General features: G+C 38.4%; 1 protein-coding gene across 1 annotated transcript in view; it reads left to right on the plus strand.

The window, feature by feature from the left end:
- Positions 1–21,160, plus strand: part of COG5 (component of oligomeric golgi complex 5) — a 382,415-nt gene that overhangs the window by 56,366 nt on the left and 304,889 nt on the right. Inside the window, exon 8 of the mRNA XM_007945097.2 lies at positions 16,817–16,937. Within this exon, the coding sequence (XP_007943288.2) occupies positions 16,817–16,937 (121 nt within the window). The remainder of the gene's footprint in view (positions 1–16,816; positions 16,938–21,160) is intronic.

Here is a 21,160-nt window from a genome sequence, read left to right on the forward strand (position 1 = left end):
GGGCAGTGTTTCGTTCTGCTGTGCATGGGGTCGCTATGAGTCGGAAACGACTTTACGGCACTTAACAACAACAACAACAACAACAACATAATCAACACCAGTGGAAGCAGCAGTCAAGAAATCAGATGACATATTGCACTTGGCAAATCTGCTGCAAAAGACCTTTTTTAGGTGCTGGAGAGCAAAGATGTCTCTTTGAAGAGTAAGGTGTGCCTAACCAAAGCCATGGTATTTTCAGTTGCCTCATATGGATGTGAAAGCTGGACAATGAATAAGGAAGACCAAAGAAAAGTTGCTGCTTTTGAGTTGTGGTGTTGGCAAAGAATGCTGAAAGTACCATGGACTGCCAAAAGAACTAATAAATCTGTCCTGGAAGAAGTGTAGTCAGAATGCTCCTTAGAAATGAGAATGGCTAGATTGTTTCACTTAGTGTGTCATGTTGGCAGAAGGGACCATTCCTTGGAGAAGGATATCATGCTTGGTAAAGTGGAGCTTCATTGAAAAAGGGGAAGGTCTTCAATGAAATGGTTTGACATAGTGGCTATAACAATGGGCTCAGATCTATCAGGGATTATGAGGCTGTCACAGGACTGGTCAGTGTTTTGCTCTGTTTTACATAGTGTCACTATGAGCCGGAGCTGACTTGAGAGCACCTAACAGCAACAACATCTTCATTTTATGTATGGAAAAACTGAGGTTCTGAAAATTACTTGTTGAAGTTCATATAGGCAATATACAGTAGAAGTAAGATGGCAAAGCAGCATTTCTTTTTCTAAATGTACGACTCATTACTTTTGATCCTATGGAATATGTGAAAAATAGAATATGTAGTTCTTGTTTTTCAGAAGTTTGTTGGTGGTAAAACTAACAAAAATAAATATCAGATTTATAAAGTCTCATGAAGCATTATATAATCTAAGGAGCAGTGACTAGGAGTTAGGCAAGGCTGCTGTTCTTTTATCATTTTAGCTACATGACAGTGAACAAACTTTAATTTCCTTCTTTTAAAATAAGAGTTTGGAAGAGATCTGCAAAAGTCTTTTCTATCCTTGAAATGCTGTGATTCTATGAAGCTATGATAGTTTCTGTATAAAAAACCATTTTTTGTGGTTATACGAGCATGAAAAAACAGAATTCTTCATATTTTAAGATACACATTGTTTTTATTTTTATTATGTTATTAAATATTAGAACACATTTTCTATATTGTTTGGTTGGAAAAAATATTACACTGTGGGAATGAGTTGAATACCTTTGGCTAGATTATTAAAAAGAAAGAAAGGAGAGATGGGAAATAAAAGATCGAAGTAATGAGCTGAGGTATACTGTGGTATCTTTATTTCCAGAGTTTCATTTTTTCTTTACCCACTCATTCTCAGTCAAATTTAGGAAGGAAGTTCATCTTAGAAAATGGTTAACCCTTCAAACTGTTTGGAAGTCTAAAGGTTCTTTGGAAGCTTATTTATGTTTTAACCATTGTTATTCTGTTCCATTTGTCTAGCCATTTCCATTTTAAACTTTGGGGAAGTCTTAGTGTTTTTGTTTGATATTTCTATTCTTTGAGCTCCAAATTCATTTAAATGCATGTGGAATCAGAAAGCAAGAAACAGTGATGAAAGACGTTTATTCCTTGAACATAAAATCCCTATGATTGTACCCTCATTTAGAAGAAAGTACTCTTATACTTGAATCTTTTTACTTTTTTCCCCAATTCACTCTCTTCTGGCTTCATCTATATACATGAATAAATGAGTTAAATTTAATTATCACCCCAGGAATCATCTCCATCTTAACTCATTTTCATCATATTGTTAGCTTATGAAGTGCCTCAGTTTTTCAGAAGAAATTTTGGATAGCTCATTATCCTTTGTGTAGAACATTTAAATTTTAAAAACTTTCAATTATATACATTTAAAAAAATATAGCAGTATTATTGGGATATAATTCATATACTTAACAAAGTTTTTAAGAGCTGTGATGGCATAGTGCCTAAAGCATTTGACTGCTAACCAGAAGGCTGGCGGTTCAAATCCACTAGCCACTCCCCAGAAGGAAGGTTAAGCAATCTACTTCCGTAGTGATGTTGTTTTTGTTATGTGCCGTCGAGTCAAACCCGACTCATAGCGACCCCTCCTTGGGTTTCCAAGGCAGTATCACTGAGGAAGTAGGATTGCCCAACCTTCCTTCCGAGGAGTGGCTGGTGGGTTTGAACCGCCAGCCATCTAGTTAGCAGGCAAGTGTCTTAGCCACTATGCTACCAGAGCTCCCATAGTGATACCACCTCGGAAACCCAAGGGGGGCTTGCTATGAGTCGGATGCGACTCCACAGCAGTGAGTTTGGTTTTTATATTTTCAGCTATTTTTTTTAATTTTTAAAATTGTTTTAGTTTTTAACTTTATAAATAACTTTAAAGTTTTAAAATCAGTTGAAAAAAAATTATAGTGATAAAATATAGCAGAAAGTTTGCTCTTTTAACCATTTTTAAGGGTACAGTTCAGAGACATTAATTGCATTTACCATGTTGTGTTACCAGCACCAATATCCATTTCTAAAAGTTTTGTTAGGTATCGTCAAGTCAGCTCTAACGCATAGTGACCCTCTGTACAGTAACACAAAACACTGCCCGGTCCTGTGCCGTTTGTTATAGCCTGAGCCCTTTGTTATAGCCACTATGTTAATCCATCTTGTTGAATGTCTTCCCTCACCTTCTATTTTGCCATGCATATCCTTCCTCAGGTACAAGTCCCTCTCACAACATAACCAAAGTACCTGTATGAAGTCTGGTCATTGTCACTTCAAAGTAGTGTTAGGGTTGCACCTCTTCCAAGACCGATTTGTTGGTTCTTCTGGCAGTCCATGATATTTTCAGTGTACTTCCTGGATACCACAATTCAAATGCATCAGTTCTTCAGTCTTATTAATTGTCCAGCTTTTATATACATATGAGGCAATTAAAAGTATCTTGGCTTGGGTTAGATGGATCTTATTCTTGAAAGTGACCTCTTTGCTCTTTTAACACTTTAAAGGGGTCTTTTTCAGTGGATTTGCCCAGTGCAATATGTCATCTGATTTTTTTTCCCCAAAGTTATATTTGGTCCTGGATATATTTCCTTTTGCCTCTCCATACGTGATCATTTTGTCCGTCAGCTATTCATCCACCCATAGACTGTTATTTATTATTAGTGATAATGCAGTATTACACATGTGAAAGTATTTGCCTTTGTTGTCTATACTTGTTGTGTGTCTCTCTGTGTCTTACTTTTCCATAGTGTTATTGTGCTGGTTACTCACTTTTGGTATATTGTCTTTCCCTTCACCCAAATCAGTACTTATCTCTTACCTACCTAGCAATTTTCCCTCTCCTTCCCTCCCATTCCTGGTAACCAAAGAGAAAGTTTCCTTCTATGTGTAAACGTTTTCTTGACTTTTACGATAGTGAACACATACACTATTTGCCCTTCTGTGATTGATTCACTCAGCATAGTGCCCTTCAGGTTCATCCACGTTATAAGGTATTTTGTGGGTTCTGCCTGGTATTCCATTGTGTGTATGTACCATAATTTGGTTATCTGTTCATCCGTTGATGGGTGCTTTGGTTGTTTCCATTTCTTTGCTGTTGTGAGTAGTGCTGCAGTGAACATGGGTGTCTATTTGTGCCCCAGCTCTCACTACTTTATGATAGATACCTAATAGTGGGATTGCTGGATCAAATAATATTTCTATTTCCAACTTTTTATGAAAGCCCACAGTGTTTTCCACAGTGATTGCACTATTATAAAGTCCCACCGGCATGTCATGTGATTTCTTGACTGCTCCTTCCATGGGCATTGATTGTGGATCCACGTAAAATGAAATCCTTGACAAATTCAATCTTTTTTCCATTTATCATCATGTTGCTTATTTGTGCAGTTGTGAGGATTTTTGTTTTCTTTATGTTAAGGTGTAATCCATATTGAAGGCTATAGTCTTTGATCTTCATCAGTAAGTGCTTCAAGTCATCTTCACTTTCAGCAAGAAAGTTTATATCGTCTGCATATTGTAGGTTGTTAATGAGTCTTCCTTCAATCCTGGTGCTGCGTTATGCTTCATATAGTCTAGCTCTTCAGATTATTTGCTCAGCATACAAATTGACTAAGTGTGGTGAAACCATACAACCCTGATGCACACCTTTCCTGATTTTAAACCATGCAGTGCCTCCTTGTTCTGTTCTAATGATTGCCTCTTGGTCTATGTACAGGATCCTCATGAGCATAATTAAGTGTTCTGGAATTCCCATTCTTCACCGTGTTATCCATTATTTGTTATGATCCACACAGCTGAATGCCTTTGCATCCTCAATAAAACACAGGTAAACATCTTTCTGGTATTCTTGCCTTTCAGCCAAGATCTCTCTTACATCAGCAATGATATCCTTTGTTCCATGTCCTTTTCTGAGTCTGACTTGAATTTCAGGCCATAGTCCCTATTGATGTACTGCTACAACTGTTTTTGAGTTATCTTCAGCAAAATTTTACTTGTGTGTGATGTTAATGATATTGTTTAATAATTTCTGCATTCTGTTGAATCACATTTCTTTGGAATGGTCACAAATGTAGATCTCTCTTCCAGTCTATTGGCCAGGTAGTTGTCTTCCAAATTTCTTGATGTAAGCAAGTGAGCCCCTCTAGCACTGCATCCATTTGTTGAAACATCTCAGTGGCTATTCTGTGAATTCCTGGAGCCTTATTTTTTGCTAATTCCTTCAGTGCAGCTTAGACTTCTTCCTTCAGTACCATTGGTCTTATGCTACCTCCTAAAATGGTTGAATGTCAACTTTTTTTTTCTTTTTGGTACAGTGACTGTGTATTCTTTACGTCTTTTGATGCTTCCTGCATCATTCAATATTTTGCCCATGGAATCCAATATTGCAACTTGAGGGTTGAGTTTTTTCTTCAGTTATTTCAGCTGGAAAAGTGCTGAGCATGTTTTTCCTTTTTGGTTTTCCTTTCTACATTTCATTATAATAATTTACCTTGTCCTCTAGAGCTGCCCTCTGAAATCTTCTGTTCAGTTCTTTTATTTCATCATTTCTTCCTTTTGCTTTAGCTATTCTATGTTCAAAAGCAAGTTTCAGAGTCTCTTTTGACATCCATTTTAGCCTTTTTCTCCTTTTCTCTTTTTTTAATGATCTTTTGCTTTCTTCATGTATGATATTCTTAATGGCATGCCCAGTGCCTCAAATCTGTTCTTGAAGTGATCTCTGAATTCAAGTGAGATATAATCATAGTCATATTTTGGCTCTCGTGGACTTGTTTTAATTTTCTTCAGCTTCAGCTTGAACTTGCATATGAGCAACTGATGGTCTGTTCCACAGTCAGCTCCTGGCCTTGTTTTGACTGATGATATTGAGCTTCACCATCACCGTTTCCACAGATGTAGTCAATCTGATTCCTGTGTACTCCATCTGGCAAAGTCCAGTGTATAGTCACCTTTTGTGTTGTTGAAAAAAGGTATTTACAATGAATAAGTCATCGGTCTGGCAAAATTCTATCATGTGATCTCCAGCGTTATTTCTGTCACAAAAGCCATATTTTCAACTTCTGATGCTTTTTCTTTGTTTCCAACTTCTGCATTCTAATCACCAGTAATAATCAATACATCTGGATTGCATGTTTGGTCAATTTTAGACTGCAGAAGTTGGTAAAAATTGTCAATTTCTTGTGTTTGGCTTTTGTGGTTGGTGCATCAATTTGAATAAGAGTGGTATTAACTGGTCTTCCTTAGGTTTTTGTTGTTGTTATGTGCTATCGAGTCAGACCCAACTCATAGCGACCCCTCCTTGGGTTTCCGAGGTGGTATCACTACGGAAGTAGATTGCCCAATATTCCTTCCCAGGAGTGGCTGGGTCTTCCTTATAGGTGTATTCAAATTATCCTATCACTGACAGCATTGTGCTTAAGGATAGATCCTGAAATGTTCTTTTTGATGATGAATGCCATGCCATTCTTCTTCAGTTTGTCATTCCCGACATACTAGACCATGTGATTGTCTGATTCAGTGGCCAGTACCAGTCCATTTCAGCTCCTTAATGCCTAGGATATCAATCTTTATGTGTTCCAATTCATTTCCAATTTTCCTAGATTCATACTTTGTATATTCCATGTTCTAATTATTAATGGATGATGACAGCTTTTTTCCTTATTTTGAATTGTGCTACATCAGGAAATGAAAGTCCCGAATACATTACTCCACCAGCATCAAGGTTGACTCTACTTTGATGAGTCAGTTCTTCCCCAGTCTTATTTTAAGTGTCTTCCTACCTGAAGGGGTTATCTTTTGGCACCATATCAGACAATGTTTTAATGCTATTCATGAAGTTTTCCAGTAATATATCAGACAGTGTTTCACTACTATTCCTAAGGTTTTCAGTAGCCAGTTTTTTCTGAGTGGGTGACCCAGTCCATCCTAGTTTGTCTTAGTCTGGAAGCTGTGCTAAAATCTGTCCATCGTGGGTAACTCTGCTTGTATTTGAAATACCAATGGCTTCTAGCCTCACAGCAACATGTAAGCCACCACAATATGACAAACTGACAGATGAGTAGTGGTCCAAAAGCTTTACATTACTTCAAGTAGAAACTCAGCATCCTTTCAGGTATAATTCCCATTTCATACTCCCCCCGACCCCAGCCCCTGGTAACCACTGACAAACTTTGGTCTGTAGGTGTTTTAGGTGTTAGATATTTTATACAAGTGGGATCATGCAGTATTTATCCTTTTGTGTCGAATTCAGGGTAATGTTTTCATGGTTCATGTTGTAGTGTGTGTTAGAGCTTCATTTATCTCTGGCTGAGTAATATTCCATTGTATGGATACAGCACATTTCGTTTATCCATTCATCTGCCGACGAACACATGAATTGTTTCCACCTTTTGGCTATTGTGAATAATGCTGTAATGAATATTGCTGTATAAAAAATGAAATGATTTTTAGTTATTTTCTTAAATTAAGTAAGAATGTTTAAGAAAACTTTGGAGTAAAAAAAGAGGAAATCACTCATTAAACCTTCTCTTTGATTTATATGTTTATGTTTTACATGTTGTCATAAAATTTTGTACAGTCTGTTTCAGTTTTCAGTTGATATGATGTAAGGTAATTTTATCCTTATTGTTGTTTAGCAAGCAAACTTATCTCAGTGACTTCATAATTCTTCACTGAATGAAATACCAGAAGTGAAGAAAGCAGGAAAGTGGCACTAGCAGCGTACGGTGGAACCTGTGAAAGCCGGAACTCAATGGGCCTGCCTTATTTTTCTAGGCAAGTTTTCTGCCTTTGACAGAGTGCAGTCTTGCCACTTCTCTATCACTCATTTTAGTGGAAAATATTTGAGTTTTACTTTACTGACAGGTTTCCACTTACATAGCTTTTAACTTTCTCAGGTTTTACTGTAATACGTGAATCTCCTCAAATACCATAAAAACATATACAGCGACTAGGATAGCAAATTCAAAAACCAATGGCTGCGGAAGTGACTTTATGACAATGTTTGCTTTAAGGGGCATGGCGTTTTTGGTTTTGCTCTTGGAAACCAGTCTCCATGTCAAAAGTTCAACTATCTTGAGACCATAATGCTGTGAGGAAACCCAAACTAGCCATGTGGAGATGACAGAGAATCTATGAGCACCAGACATGTAAGCAAAGCTTTCTTACACTGTCCAGGCCAGCCTCGTTAACTGAATGCAGTAGATTGATGGCCCCAGGTGATACTGTGTGGAGCTTCAAAACCAAAACTAAACTTATTGCTATTAAGTTGATTCCAACTTATAGCAACTGTATAAGACAAAACAAACTTCCCCATAGGGTTTCCAAGGCTGTAAATTTGAACAGAACCAGACTGCCACATCTTTATTCTGTAGAGTGCCTGGTGTGTTCAAACCACTGACCTTTGGGTTAGTAGCCAAGCACTTAACCACTGTGCCAAGAGGGCTCCTCAGAGCAGTCAAACCCGGCCCAAATTCCCTACCTATGGAATATATTTAGTTATTCAATGACTGTGAATAATGCTGCAGTATTCAATGCTGTGAGAAATAAACATTGTTGTTTTATATCACTAAGTTCTGAGCTTGTTTGTTATGTAATGATAGATAATTGGTACAGCAGCCAAACTGATTTTCCAATTTAGAGACTACCATCAGCATGCAGGGATGCAGGGAATATGGTTGTAAAAATCATGATGCAGTGGCGGCATCAGACTTCCTCAACCATCTTCATGAGGGGGGAAAAGAATCACCATCCATAAGCCAATGCTGATGCCTGTGAGATGGAGGTTGGAGATACCTTCTCTCTCTAACCTTTTTACCAATTCTGATGCCAGGTGTCCCTCCCACAGCACTCTTCTCTATGTCTGCTGGGTTTGATAATTCATTGTAGTGGCCACACAGCATTAAGAGACTATATTCCAAGTTATGGGGTTTATTAGGGAAGTAACAAGTTACAATTCAGGATCAGAAACTACTCAGGATACGGTCCTTCAGTTAGGACAGCTTCTTGGCCATGCCGGCAGTCAGGCCTCTCTCCTGGCCCCTTGGTACAACCTCTGCCCTGCTTGGGCAAGTATTGCAAAGTTCTTTAGCTCCACCAATAAGTGCTCAGAGGCATTCTACTACACCAGTGAGCCTCTGCCTGAAGGTATTCAGCTTTCTGTCCTCTGTGGGTCTGCCAGCCCAGTTCTGTCAAGTGCACAGAGGCACCCCCACTCTCCCAGCAAGCCCCCTGCCTGGAAACACTCAGCTCTCTCACTCTGAGTCAGCACACCACTGTAGCCACCTGACTCTGAGGGCTGAGAAGCAGCTGCACTGTCTCACAGCAGTCTCCTAGTTCTGCTGCTGCTGTTTCTTTCTTGCATTTGTTGCCACTTCTCGTTGGCTCACGCCTTCTCTGGTGTTATAGCTCTCTGTCTCCTAGGTCTAAGAGATTCTCAGTGCAGAGGCCTTGAGTCCAAAGGAAGTGCTTCTCTCCTGGCTTTTCTTTCTTGATAGTAGTGAGGTCCCCTCTCTTGCTTCTGGGATTGGCTCACTTTAAGCCAATCAGGATGTTAAACAGACCAATCCTTTTGTTAGGTTTCTATATAACTTATTTGCATGGTCCCACCCCTGCAGGGTTGTATTCTTTCTCCACACTTATACAATCTATATGCTGAGCAAATAATCCGAGAAGCTGGACTATATGAAGAAAAACATGGTATCAGGATTGGAGGAAGAATCATTAACAACCTGAGATATGCAGATGATACAACTTTGCTTGCTGAAAGTGAGGATGACTTAAGGCACCTACTGATGAAGGTTGAAGAATACAGTCTGCAGGATGGATTACATCTCAATATAAAGAAAACAAAAATCCTCACAAGTGGACCAATGAGCAGCATCACAATAAATGGAGAGAAGATTGAGGTTGTCAAGGAATTCACATTGCTTGGTTCTACAATCGATGCCAATGGAAGCAGCAATCAGGACATTAGATGACGTGTAGCATTGGGAAAGTCAACTGCAAAGGAACTGTTTCAAGTGCTGAGGAGCAAGGATATCTCCTTGAGGACTAAGGTGAGCCTGACACAAGCCATGATATTTCCAATCGCCTGGTATGCATGTGAGAGCTTGGACAATGAATAAGGAAGACCGAAGAAGAGTTGATGCTTTTGAGTTGTGGTGCTGGCGAAGAATACTGAAAGTACCATGGACTGCTAAGAGAACTAACAGATCTGTCCTGGAGGAAGTGCAGCCAGAATGCTCCTTGGAAGCAAGAATGGCCAGACTTCGTCTCACCTATTTTGGTCATGTTGTAAGAAGGGACTATTCCCTGGAGAAGGATGTCATGCTTGGTAGGGTGGAGGGTCGATGAAAGAGGGGGAGGCCTTCAACGAGATGAATTGATACGGTGGCTGCGATGATGGGCTCAAGTATAGCAGGGATTGTGGGGCTGGCGCGGGATCGGGCAGTGTTTCGTTCTGCTGTGCATGGGGTCGCTATGAGTTGGAAACGACTCGACGGCACTTAACAACAACAACAACAACCCCTGCAGGCATTCTAAGCAACTTATTTGCATTATTCACAATGCTGTGATAGCTTACTTTTAGCATTTCATAGCTATGTATACTAAAAAGTCCTAAAAATGAGCAAACCTATTTGCTAGAATGTGGTCTTTTTTTTTATTTTAACATTGAATTTTCTGTTTGTTGATCAACTTTTTCAACTTGCACATTTAATGTAACTTATCTTCTGTACTGAATCCATTACCTGAAGAATACAGAACTATTTTTATTTTTTCACATAATGATGTAAAACACAAATGCTGGCAATATATATTCATATAAAACATTTCCTCTCATTTACAATCAAAAGATTGGTGAATCCAGAGGAATTGCTGTAATCACTATATGGTGTATACGATGTTAGTTTTCAGTAGTTTATTCCAACAGATTTCTTCTTTCGTATTCTAAAACATCTTCATTATGTTGTCTGATGAGATAAACTCACAGAATGACTGTGGTGCCCAAAGTCAGTCCAATTTTCAGTCAATCAGGTTTGCTATTCAGTGATTCCCAAACATAGAACTTTGACTTTACTGAAAGGCTGCTTGGGATCAGGGCCTGGGCCTGCAGCCGGGAGAAGGACACAGCAGCACAGATGGCACCATCTTGCTGGCCTTGGAATGTGGTCTTTAAATGCTGTTTTCAACTATAAGAACCCAGGGCTTCCTTGATAAGGCTTTGATTCCGATCTGAGGCATAAGTGTATAAAATGATCCTGAAACATTTTTATACCTGATACCAAGGAATCTATCATTGATTACTAGGATCATGACAAAGGGCTCAGGATATGATTTGAATAGGTGTGATCAGCCATCCCAGTTTTAGCCCTGAAAGTCCTGTGTCCTGGGAAACCCTTCAGTCCACAGCAAACCAGTATGGGAATACCTCATTTATGGTACTTTGCTTTATGGTGTTTAGCAGATATTGCACTCTTTACAAATTGAAGGTTTGTGGCAACCCTGTGTCGAGCTAATCTGTCAGTGCCATTTTTCCTACAGCATGTGCTCACTTCGTATCTCTGTGCCACATTTTGGCAACTGAAACAATATTTCAATTTTTGCAGAATGCTATTGCACACTTAATAAATTGGTGTAAATGTTGTTTTTATATGCACCAGGAAACCAAAAAATTCATGTGACTTCCTTTATTTTGGTATTTGCTTTATTGCAATGGTCTGGAACAAAACCCACCACATCTGAGGTACAGTTGATCACCCTCAGAGGTTCCCAGTGGCTAAAAATGAGAAAGTCTGAGGTACAATGGATTGACATACGTTAATATATTTAGATGTATGAGTTCAAAATAATACCATAAAACCCACAGAAAAGAAAAACACTAACTGGTCATCTCTGCTGGTTATTAGGAAGCCAGACCTTCATTTTGAAAACTGATAAACCAAGGGAAATAATCTGTTTATTCTTATTTTCCCGTAAGAACTGTACCACTGTGTAAACAAATAAGAGGTGTGGTAAAGTTTCTTTTTACAGAAAATTTTATATGCTAGCAAATAAATGAGAATGAGATGATAGAATTGTAATATCACCAGTTTGTAATCATTTATGTTTTAATGGACTTTAACCTTAAATGTAAGTAGTTGCTAATAACAGAAAACATGTCATCAGGAAAGACCTATCCCTACAACAGGACATCATGGTAAAACAGAGAGTCAGCAAAATGGGAGGAACCCCCAGTGAGATGGATCGACGCAAGCGGAGCGGTGGCTGAGACGTACTAATGATCATGAAGATGACACAGGACCAGGCAGCATTTCCTGTTAGTGTACATAAGGTCTCCGTGAATTGGAGATGACTCAATGGCAACTAGCAACACAGAACCTGAAAAGAGAGAAATCGTGCATGTGTTATGAATGTACATACACCTATGGAATATTCTTGCCAAAAATGTCAAATTAAGTCTGGGGAAGCTGTCTGCATCTAATTATGAATGTATAAGAAATACAGAGGATAGAGAAACATGTTAAACTATAGTCTGTGAATGCAGTCAGCAAAAGTCAGTCTATGGGAAACTACAGGACAAATAGTCCACTGTAGTTAACAAATTACAATGGGGAAAAATGGTGGATTTAATGTATAAATTTAAAATGGGAAAAATTAAACTGTAGCATTTAACTGTGCACACGAGTGTGATACCATAGGTAAAAGGAAGTGATTACCATAAAATTCAGGATAGTTGTTTCTCTTGGTTAGGGTTGGTAGTAAGGCTAGAGGGGCATAGAGTATGTTGTGATTAAGAATCAGTACTCAGCGGGCCTCTGTGGGAGCTGACACAGTTCTGTCTCCTGATCTGGGTGGTGATGCCAAGAGTGTTCACCTTATAGTACATTTAACTGCATATGTTTGTATGTGGTTTTCTGTGTTTGAATTATGCTTAACAATGAAAGTCTAAAAAGATAAAGTACTGAAAGAAATTGATTAGAGCTGAGGCAACTGTATTAGGGAATGATGAGTTGATGTCTTAAAGATTAGTTAAGACTTGTTGACTGAGGATTTTATTATTGTTCTGAGATGATTTAACATGATCTGTTAGTAGAGTCTTTGACATTTGTTTAAAATAGGACTATAGTGCTGAAAACTTTTTAAGAAAATGAAGCTGGCATGATGCATTTCAGTGAGAAGAGATGAGAGACTGAAAAGCTAGGTAGGAGACTACTGTGATAAGTTGATGGTGATGAAGATATATGGATTAGGGTGATGCTTGTAAGAATAAAGGTAAAATAAAAACTTTTTTTTTGTGATTTGGGTGAAAATTTACAGAGCAAATTCACTTTCCATACAGCAGCTCACATACACTTTGTCTCATGACATTGACCACAATTTACCACAATGCAACAGCTCCCCTCCCACTTCCTCCCGATAGTTACTTCTTCCCTGTGTCCATCCCTCTGTTCACTCCTGCCCCCTGAGCTGTCTCCCTGTGCATAAGCAGACCTTCTTTCTCCCATGATTGTTCTCTCCAAGGACATTTACTTCAGGTACATATTCAACTCTTATGCCTGTCTTTTGTTTGGCTGGAAGCCACAGATGTGGGTTCAAATAAAGATAAAATAATAACTTTTGTGTTACGTGACAAATAGTCATTAAGACTTGATGGCAGACTGGGTGTGTATGGTAAAAGCAGGAACATTAGAAATATACTTAAAGGTTTTAGGTTTGAGGATATACCCTCTAGTGGATAAGTACTGGTGAATTCGGGAAGGGTAATTATAGGTGATCAGGCTTGAGTAAGGTCTGGCATTTCTTCTAGTGATTGCTAGAGAGTCTACATTCCAAGTGGTTCATCTGAAAATGCCAGTTCTTATATACAAGACACTGGTAATAGTGGTAGTTTCTGGTAAGTGCATAGTTGGAATATAGAGATGGGAGGTGACTTTTCAATGTTATTCCCTTTTTATCATTTGAATTTTAAATCATGTCCTTGTATTACCTGTTCAGAAAATAAAAGACCAGCTACTTGAAGATAAAGATGCTGATGTGGTCTGATTTCTGTGGGGGAATTCTTATCCTTTAATCATTTAAAGTACTTCAGACTGTAGTTACTTTGAAAGGCAGACGTGTTTAATACTTGGTCTCTTTGTGACACGTGTCTGTTAAACATTGTGTGTTTGGTTGTATGCATGTGTATGTCACTTAGAAAACGTTTATAGCTGGAGGGTCAGGGACTGTTTTCCTGGAGCGTTCCTTTTCCTTTTTATTGCTCCTAGTTAAGATTTTCCTCATTAGACAGGGGAGATGCCTGGCTTCTCACCTCACTTCAGGGCCATTCAGAGGTGCTGGTGATGCATCAGCACAGACACACACATACACACACACATACACACACACACACTTTTCCTTCTTTACAACAGCAGAGGCTGAAGGTCACTCCCATGGGTTATTCCATCTCTCCCCTGCCTCCTCACTCTCCCCCAAGCATCTACCCTGATCAGCGCCTGTAATAAAGTGCCCTGAAATTCATAATACATGAATCTTTCTCTCTTATCTCAATCTTTTGCATAGGTAAAACAAAACAAAAATAAAAACAAAAAAACAAACTCACTGCTGTCAAGTCAGATCTGACTCATAGTAACCCCTCCTTGGGTTTCCAAGGTGGTATCACTATGGAAGTAGATTGCCTAGTCTTCTGAGGAGCGGCTGGTGGGTTTGAATCACCAGCCTTCTGGCTAGCAGTCAGATGCCTTAGGCACTATGCCACCAGAGCAAAAGACTCAGTAATAAGTAGGAGGTGACATGAAAGTATGTGAGATAATTTATTATTTTAGTGACCTTCTCTCTTGCAATTTGTTGTTAGTGATGAGTCATTAGAAAAACTCAAGTAGGACATACATATCTTTAAGGACTAGTGAGGTTGGTAGACATTTTAAGACTATTCTCTTAAGAGATTTAGAAAAGAGACCTTAGGTTTGGAAACAACAGGAGGCAGTAATAGGACTCTAAGCAGCCTAGCACTGTGATCGTCAACCTTGGTACCATCTAGAAATATTAAGAAAAAATACTGATTCCCACCCCTAGATATACTGATTCCAGTTATCAGGGTTATGTTTTGGATAGGAGTTCTGGTGGTGCAGTGATTAAGTGCTTGGCTGCTAACTGAAGGGCTGGCAGTTTGCTTCTATAAAGACTACAGTCTTGGAAACCCTTTGGAGAAGTTCTACTCTATCCTCTAGGGGTCACTATGAGTTGGAATAAACTCAACAGCAGTGGGTTTGGTTTTTTGGTTATGTCTTTTGACATTGAGAATTTAACAAAAATTTGTATTGTGCTTTGGGTGAAAGTTTACAGAGCAAATCCAAAAGTTCATGTAATAGCTCTCTTCCCACTTCCTTGCTGTATTTAGGTCTTCACTGTGTCCTTCTTCCCTATGTATTCTCACCCCCTGAACTATCTCCCTGTGCAAATACTGCCCTTCTGATCTCCCATGATTGATCGTTCTGAAGAATGTATATACCTGGTGTAAATGCTCACCCTATATGCCTATCTATTGCTTGGCTGGAAGCCATGGGAGCAAATTCAATTCCAGGCCTGAGGGGTAACTAGGGGCCATAGTCTCAGGAGTCTCACTGTACTCTGTCAGACCAGTAAGCCTGATCTTTCTCAGGATTTTGAGTTTTGTTCCACAGTTTTCTCTTACTCTGTCCAGGATCTCATGCACGGATTCCTTTCTTGGTGGTGGACAGTGGTAGCTGGGCACCATCTAGTTCTGATCTCATGGTCATATAGACTGAGGCTTCATGGTCCACTAGTCCCTTGGATTAATTGTTTCCATACGTCTTTGGTTTTCTTCATTCTTAGTTCGCTCTTAACGAAGAAGAGACCGATAATTGCATCTAAACGGTCACTTCCAAGTTTTTAAGAGCCCAGTTACTACTCAGCAAAGTAGGATGTAGAACAATGTTTTTGTGCAGTATTTTATGCAAGTTGAACTTGATATCGCTTGTGACCATGGTCCGAGGTCCAACAGTGTTAGGGTGATTTGCTTTGGCTAAGAAGTTATCATAACTTTGCCCTCTGTTAGTTCTATATATATGGACATTTTTACAGCACATATAAATACGTATGTAGAAATATTATCTGCTAACATTATTATGGTCGTGGGTATATCCCTTCTTCCTAGATACACCTGATGATCCAGCCTCTCTACCTATGTACCTGTAGTTACCTATGTACCTACCCGTAGATCCGTGTTTGTTGTCACTGGTAATGCAGTATTCTAGATGATGATCCAGCCTCTCTACCTATGTATCTACCCGTAGGTCCATGTTTGTTGTCGCTGGTAATGTTTCTGGATGCCAGAGTATTTCTCTTTGTTGTCTGTGCCTCTTATGCACCCATATTGGTCTTCCTTTTCCTTAGTGTTATTGTGTTGGTCAGTCGCTTTTGGTATATTACTTTTCCCTTGACCCAAATCAATATTTGTCCCTTACCTATGTAGCAATTTTCTCTCCCCCCCTCCCCTCCCTGGTAACCAATAAAGAAAGTTTCTTTCCATATATAAACCTTTCCTTGACTTTTTTACAATAGTGGACTAATACAGTATTTGTCCTTCTGTGATTGACTTATTTCACTCAGCCTGATATGCTCCAAGTTCATCCACATTATGTGGTGTTTCAATGGATTCTGTGTTATTGTTTAGTGTTGCATAGTATTCCATTGTGTGTATGTACTACAGTTTGATTATCCATTCCTCCGTTGATGAGCACTTAGGTTGTATCCATCTCTTTGCTATTGTGAATAGTGCTGTGATGAGCATGAGTGTACATATATCTATTTGTGTCCTGGCTTTTACGTCTTTAAGATATATATCTGGTAATGGAATTGCTGGATCTAATGGTATTTCTACTTTGACACTGTGGTTTTTTTAACCTCCTCACTTGAATTTAATGTGCGTTCAAGGCTGAGGACCATTGGCCTCTAAAAGATCACTGGTCCAGGACTAGCAGTTCCTGGGTTTCATGGCTCTTCAATCCCAAATTTTCTATTTATTTATATATCTTTTAAATCATTTGAGATAAATTAGAGTTTATTATCAGATAAATATGATACTTCTGTGTGTTCCCCCAGGGGATTTGATGCTTGTAAAGATTTAGGATTATTTAGGATTCTGGTATGTGAGGAAAAAAGGCATGAGCGAATCTTTAGCATGTGGGGAAAATTGACAGGTACACATATTAACTGTAATAGTAATAAAATTTCCTAGATTGACTGTACGTATTTAACACTGTGATGTTTGCACAGGTTGCCTGTGATTTGCTTCGAAGAATAATACGCATCTTGTATCTCAGTAAGAGACTCCAAGGACAGCTGCAGGGGGGAAGCCGAGAGATAACAAAGGCTGCTCAGAGTCTCAGTGAACTCGGTGAGTCCTTTTTTGATTAAAGAGTTTTACAGTCTTAATTTGTTGAATTTTGTTATTACCTTTAACAAATATTATTGAACACATTTATGTAACTCACTGGCTATATATGTAGCATTGTCACATTTCTCAGGATGTGTGAGTAAAATTAGTTGATCTCTTGGAAGTGCTGTTTATTTTTTCAGTGATCATACAGTAAAATTCACCTATTTTTGCTTCACAGTGCTGTTAATTTTAATACATGCATAGATTCATCTCACCATCACCACAGTCACGATACTGAACACTTTATTACCCCCTGAAACTCCCCCATACTCTCCCTTTATAGTTAACACTTTCCCTCTTCCCCTAACCTTGGCAACCATGGATCTGTTCTCCATCACAATATTTTTGTCTTTTTGAGAATGTCACATAAATGGAATCATGATATATAACTGTTTGAAGCTGGCTTCTTTTAAGCATATTACCTTTGAGATTCTTCCAAGTTGTTATGTGCACCACTAATTTGTTACTTTGCATCGCTGAGTATTCTGTAGTATGGAAGTAACACTGTTCATCCATTCACCAGTTTAAAGACATTTGGGTTTCCAGTTTTTGGTGATTATGAATAGAGCCAGTATAAACAGTGATATACATGCTTTTGTGTGAACGTAAGTTTTCATTTCTCTAGAGGAAATATTAAGGGAAACATTGTATTTTAGGTGACGGATCCCATGTTGACAGTGTGCTAAGAAGATTTATTTAATCTGTTTGTTCATTCATTCATCCTTTTTCTAAACATTTAGAGTAGGCCCTTGGCTTCAAAGGTTTTGGCATTCATGGTTTTGCTGTTAACAAGGTGTAGGCCTCATGATGAAGTAATTCATAATTTTTCAGGCAAAATTTTGAGAAACTAGTGAGTGGGTAGAGGCTTTGTCATTTTCTTTTTATTGGCTACCTAGTAATTTTCCTGAAGTACAGTGGAGAAGGTCTTTGATTATATCTATTTCAGATATTAAGAGTCTCTGTATCAGGCTGTGTACTTTGAAAGTAGTTATGCTAAAAGAATATCAGAAAGATGATTATTACATAGTCTATCTGAATTTTGCTGTCTTTGATATTCAGTTAGTCATACTGTAATGCTTTTTCCATCCTCTCTGCTAAGAAAATGGAATATCCTTCATAAATCAGGCTTTAACAACATTTCAGTTGCATATACAGTACTCAAATATAGACCTTGCTCAGACACATCCATGTTGAATGTATGCAGCTTGCGATTTAGTGTACTTGGAATATATTGTATAAAATTAATTTGTAAGAAGTGAGTAATGCTTGAGCATTGTTTTCACAATATGTGCTAAACTTAGGAGTGTAAAAATCCAAGTGTTGGGTGTTATTTTTTTGCTATATCACATTTAATTTATGTTCCAAAAACAGTCTGCAGGATAATAGAACCATTAGAAACAAATACAAATCTTTCACCCAAATCACAATAAAAAGTTACAACAAACAAACCAAAAGAAACCACAGATAGAAATCAAAACAAACAAACAAGTGATACAAATCATTCTAAGATTTATTATGTTTATTTGTTATCACCGATGCTCCTCCATAATAAAAAATTGCTAGAGTTTAATTATGATCACTGCCTTTTCAGAATTGACAGATGCTGTAATACACATGGTAATCATGAAGTCTTTTTTTAAAAAACAGGCATAAATATTAATCATAATGTTCTGAGTTGGTACAATGTAGAACATAAACCCATTATCCTTCCAGTGTGGAGATGGCTTTACCCAGCTGTTTTGTAAATATTAAATGTTTCAGAGTTTGTTAAGAAAGTATTATTTATATTGAAATTATCTCAAAATAGGCTGTATTAATTTACATTTTTAAAGCTTTGCAGGTTATGTGCTATTCAATATTTGAAAGGTATCATATCTTTAACAGTCATGCCCAGGATTCAATCTTGGCAAGTTGTGGCACTGTTAAGTATCAAAGAGAAACTAAGAGGAAAATAAATAAAGTTTCTACATTTGGAATTAATATTTTAATAGAAATAGTAACATGTTTTCTCAAATAACACTTCCATATAGATAGTGTGCACACACATATAACGCAAAGGAAACTAATACACGACAGGGTCGTGTGATTTGTATAAAACCTCACAACACACGTTATTTGCATTGTTATTGTTGTTATTTGCCGTTGAGTCGCCCCCGACTCATAGCGACCCCTCCTTGGGTTTCGGAGGCAGTATCACTACGGAAGTAGGATTGCCCAACCTTCCTTCCGAGGAGTGGCTGGTGGGTTTGAATCGCCAGACTTCTGGTGAGCAGTCAATAAGAATATGGTAATTTGACAGTCCTGTTACACATGTACACTAAGTGATATTTCTGTTATTGCAACATTTCTAAAATTATCAATGGCTGTCAGTATGGTTCCAGTTCTTTATTATAACAAATAAAATTCACAGTCATTTAAAATTTAAAATTAACTTAAAACCTATCTCTTACACTTGCAAGGGCTTGTGGCTCCTAGTTACCATTCCAGTCTGGAACCGAACTCACTCTTACGGCTTCTAGCCGAACAATAGAGGGGCATATGGGGTAAAGTAGATACACTTGAAACAAATGTGGGAGAACAGAAGGGCAGTGTTTGCACAAGGAGACAGCTGTGGGGGAGTGGGTTGGGAGTACATGGGAGGGGAGGACCACGGAGAAGAGGTAACTATGGGGAGGAAATGGGAAGAGAGCTGTTACATTGTGGGGAATTGCCATCAATGTCATGAAACAAATATGTATGAAATCCTATATGGAAAATGAATTTGCTATATAAACTTTTACCCAAATCACAATAAAAAAAAAAAAAAAAGAAAAGGAAAGATCTTGAGGCTTGAATGGGAGCTCTAGTGGCATACTGCCTAAAGCATTTGACTGCTAACCAGAAGGCTGGCAGTGCAAACCCACCAGCTACTCCTCAGAAGGAAGGTTGGGCAATCTACTTCTGTAGTGATACCGCCTCGGAAACCGAAGGAGGGGTCACTATGGGTCAGGTCCGACTTGATGGCAGTGAGTGAGTTAATGAGGCTGAATTGGGGTGGCCAGATGAAATACATTATCATGTAGATGCTTAATATATTTTGAGGAGCTTGGGAAATTTGGAGTGACTGCTAAATGGATTTATTTTGGGGCTGATGAAAATGTTCTAAAATTAGATGGTGGTGATTGTTGTGCAACCTTGTGAATATACTAACAATCATGGAATTATGCACTTTAAAAGGGTGAGTTTTATGGTATGTGAGTTACATATCAATTGTTGTTGTTGTTGTTACGTGCCGTCAAGTCGGACCTGACTCATAGCGACCCCTCCTTGGGTTTCCGAGGCAGTATCACTACGGAAGTAGATTGCCCCATCTTCCTTCCGAGGAGTAGCTGGTGGGTTTGAACCGCCAGCCTTCTGTTTAGCAGTCAAGTGCCTTAGGCACTACGCTACCAGAGCTCCTACATATCAATTAAGGAAGGAAGTTTATTCTGGATTCTTAAGGACAGTTATCTCATACTGGCTTTTTACTTTTTAAAATTGGGGTGTTAATGATGTACAGTAAACTGCACATATAAAAATGTGTAATTTGACAGATTTTGACATTTGTATTCACCTGTGAAACCCTCGCTAAAATCAAGACAATAACTACCACCTCAAAAAGTTTCCTCGTGGTCCTTCATAATCCCTCCCCAGGCAACTACTGATCTACCTTCTTTGCTACCTTGTTTGCGTTTTCTAGAATTTTATACAATTGGAAACATATAGTATGGACTCTTTCTTATTTGTCTTCTTTCATTCAGCATAATTCTTTTGAAATCTATCCATGTTGAGTGCATCAATTTTATTCTTTTTTACTGTTGAGTTGTATGGCTATATGGTTGGATATACCACAATTTCTTTTCCATTCATATGTTGATTGACATTTGGGATATTTCTGGTTTTAGGGTATCACAAATAAAGGTACTATGAACATTCATGTATAAATCTTTTTATGGACATATGACTTTGTATAGACATACGCATTCATTGCTCTTGGGTAAATACCTAGGAATGGAATGGCTGCATCACATGACAGGTGTATATTTAACATTCTAAAAACTGCAAAGGTGTTTATTAAAGTAGTTGTAACATTTTACATCCCTACAAATACTATGAAAATTCCAGCTCCCCCCACATAGTCACCAACATTTGGCCTGTCTTCT

The sequence above is a fragment of the Orycteropus afer genome, unplaced genomic scaffold (genome assembly GCF_000298275.1).
Source record: "Orycteropus afer afer isolate SDZICR_OR568_19922 unplaced genomic scaffold, OryAfe1.0 scaffold00007, whole genome shotgun sequence".
NCBI classification, from domain to species: Eukaryota; Metazoa; Chordata; class Mammalia; order Tubulidentata; family Orycteropodidae; genus Orycteropus; species Orycteropus afer.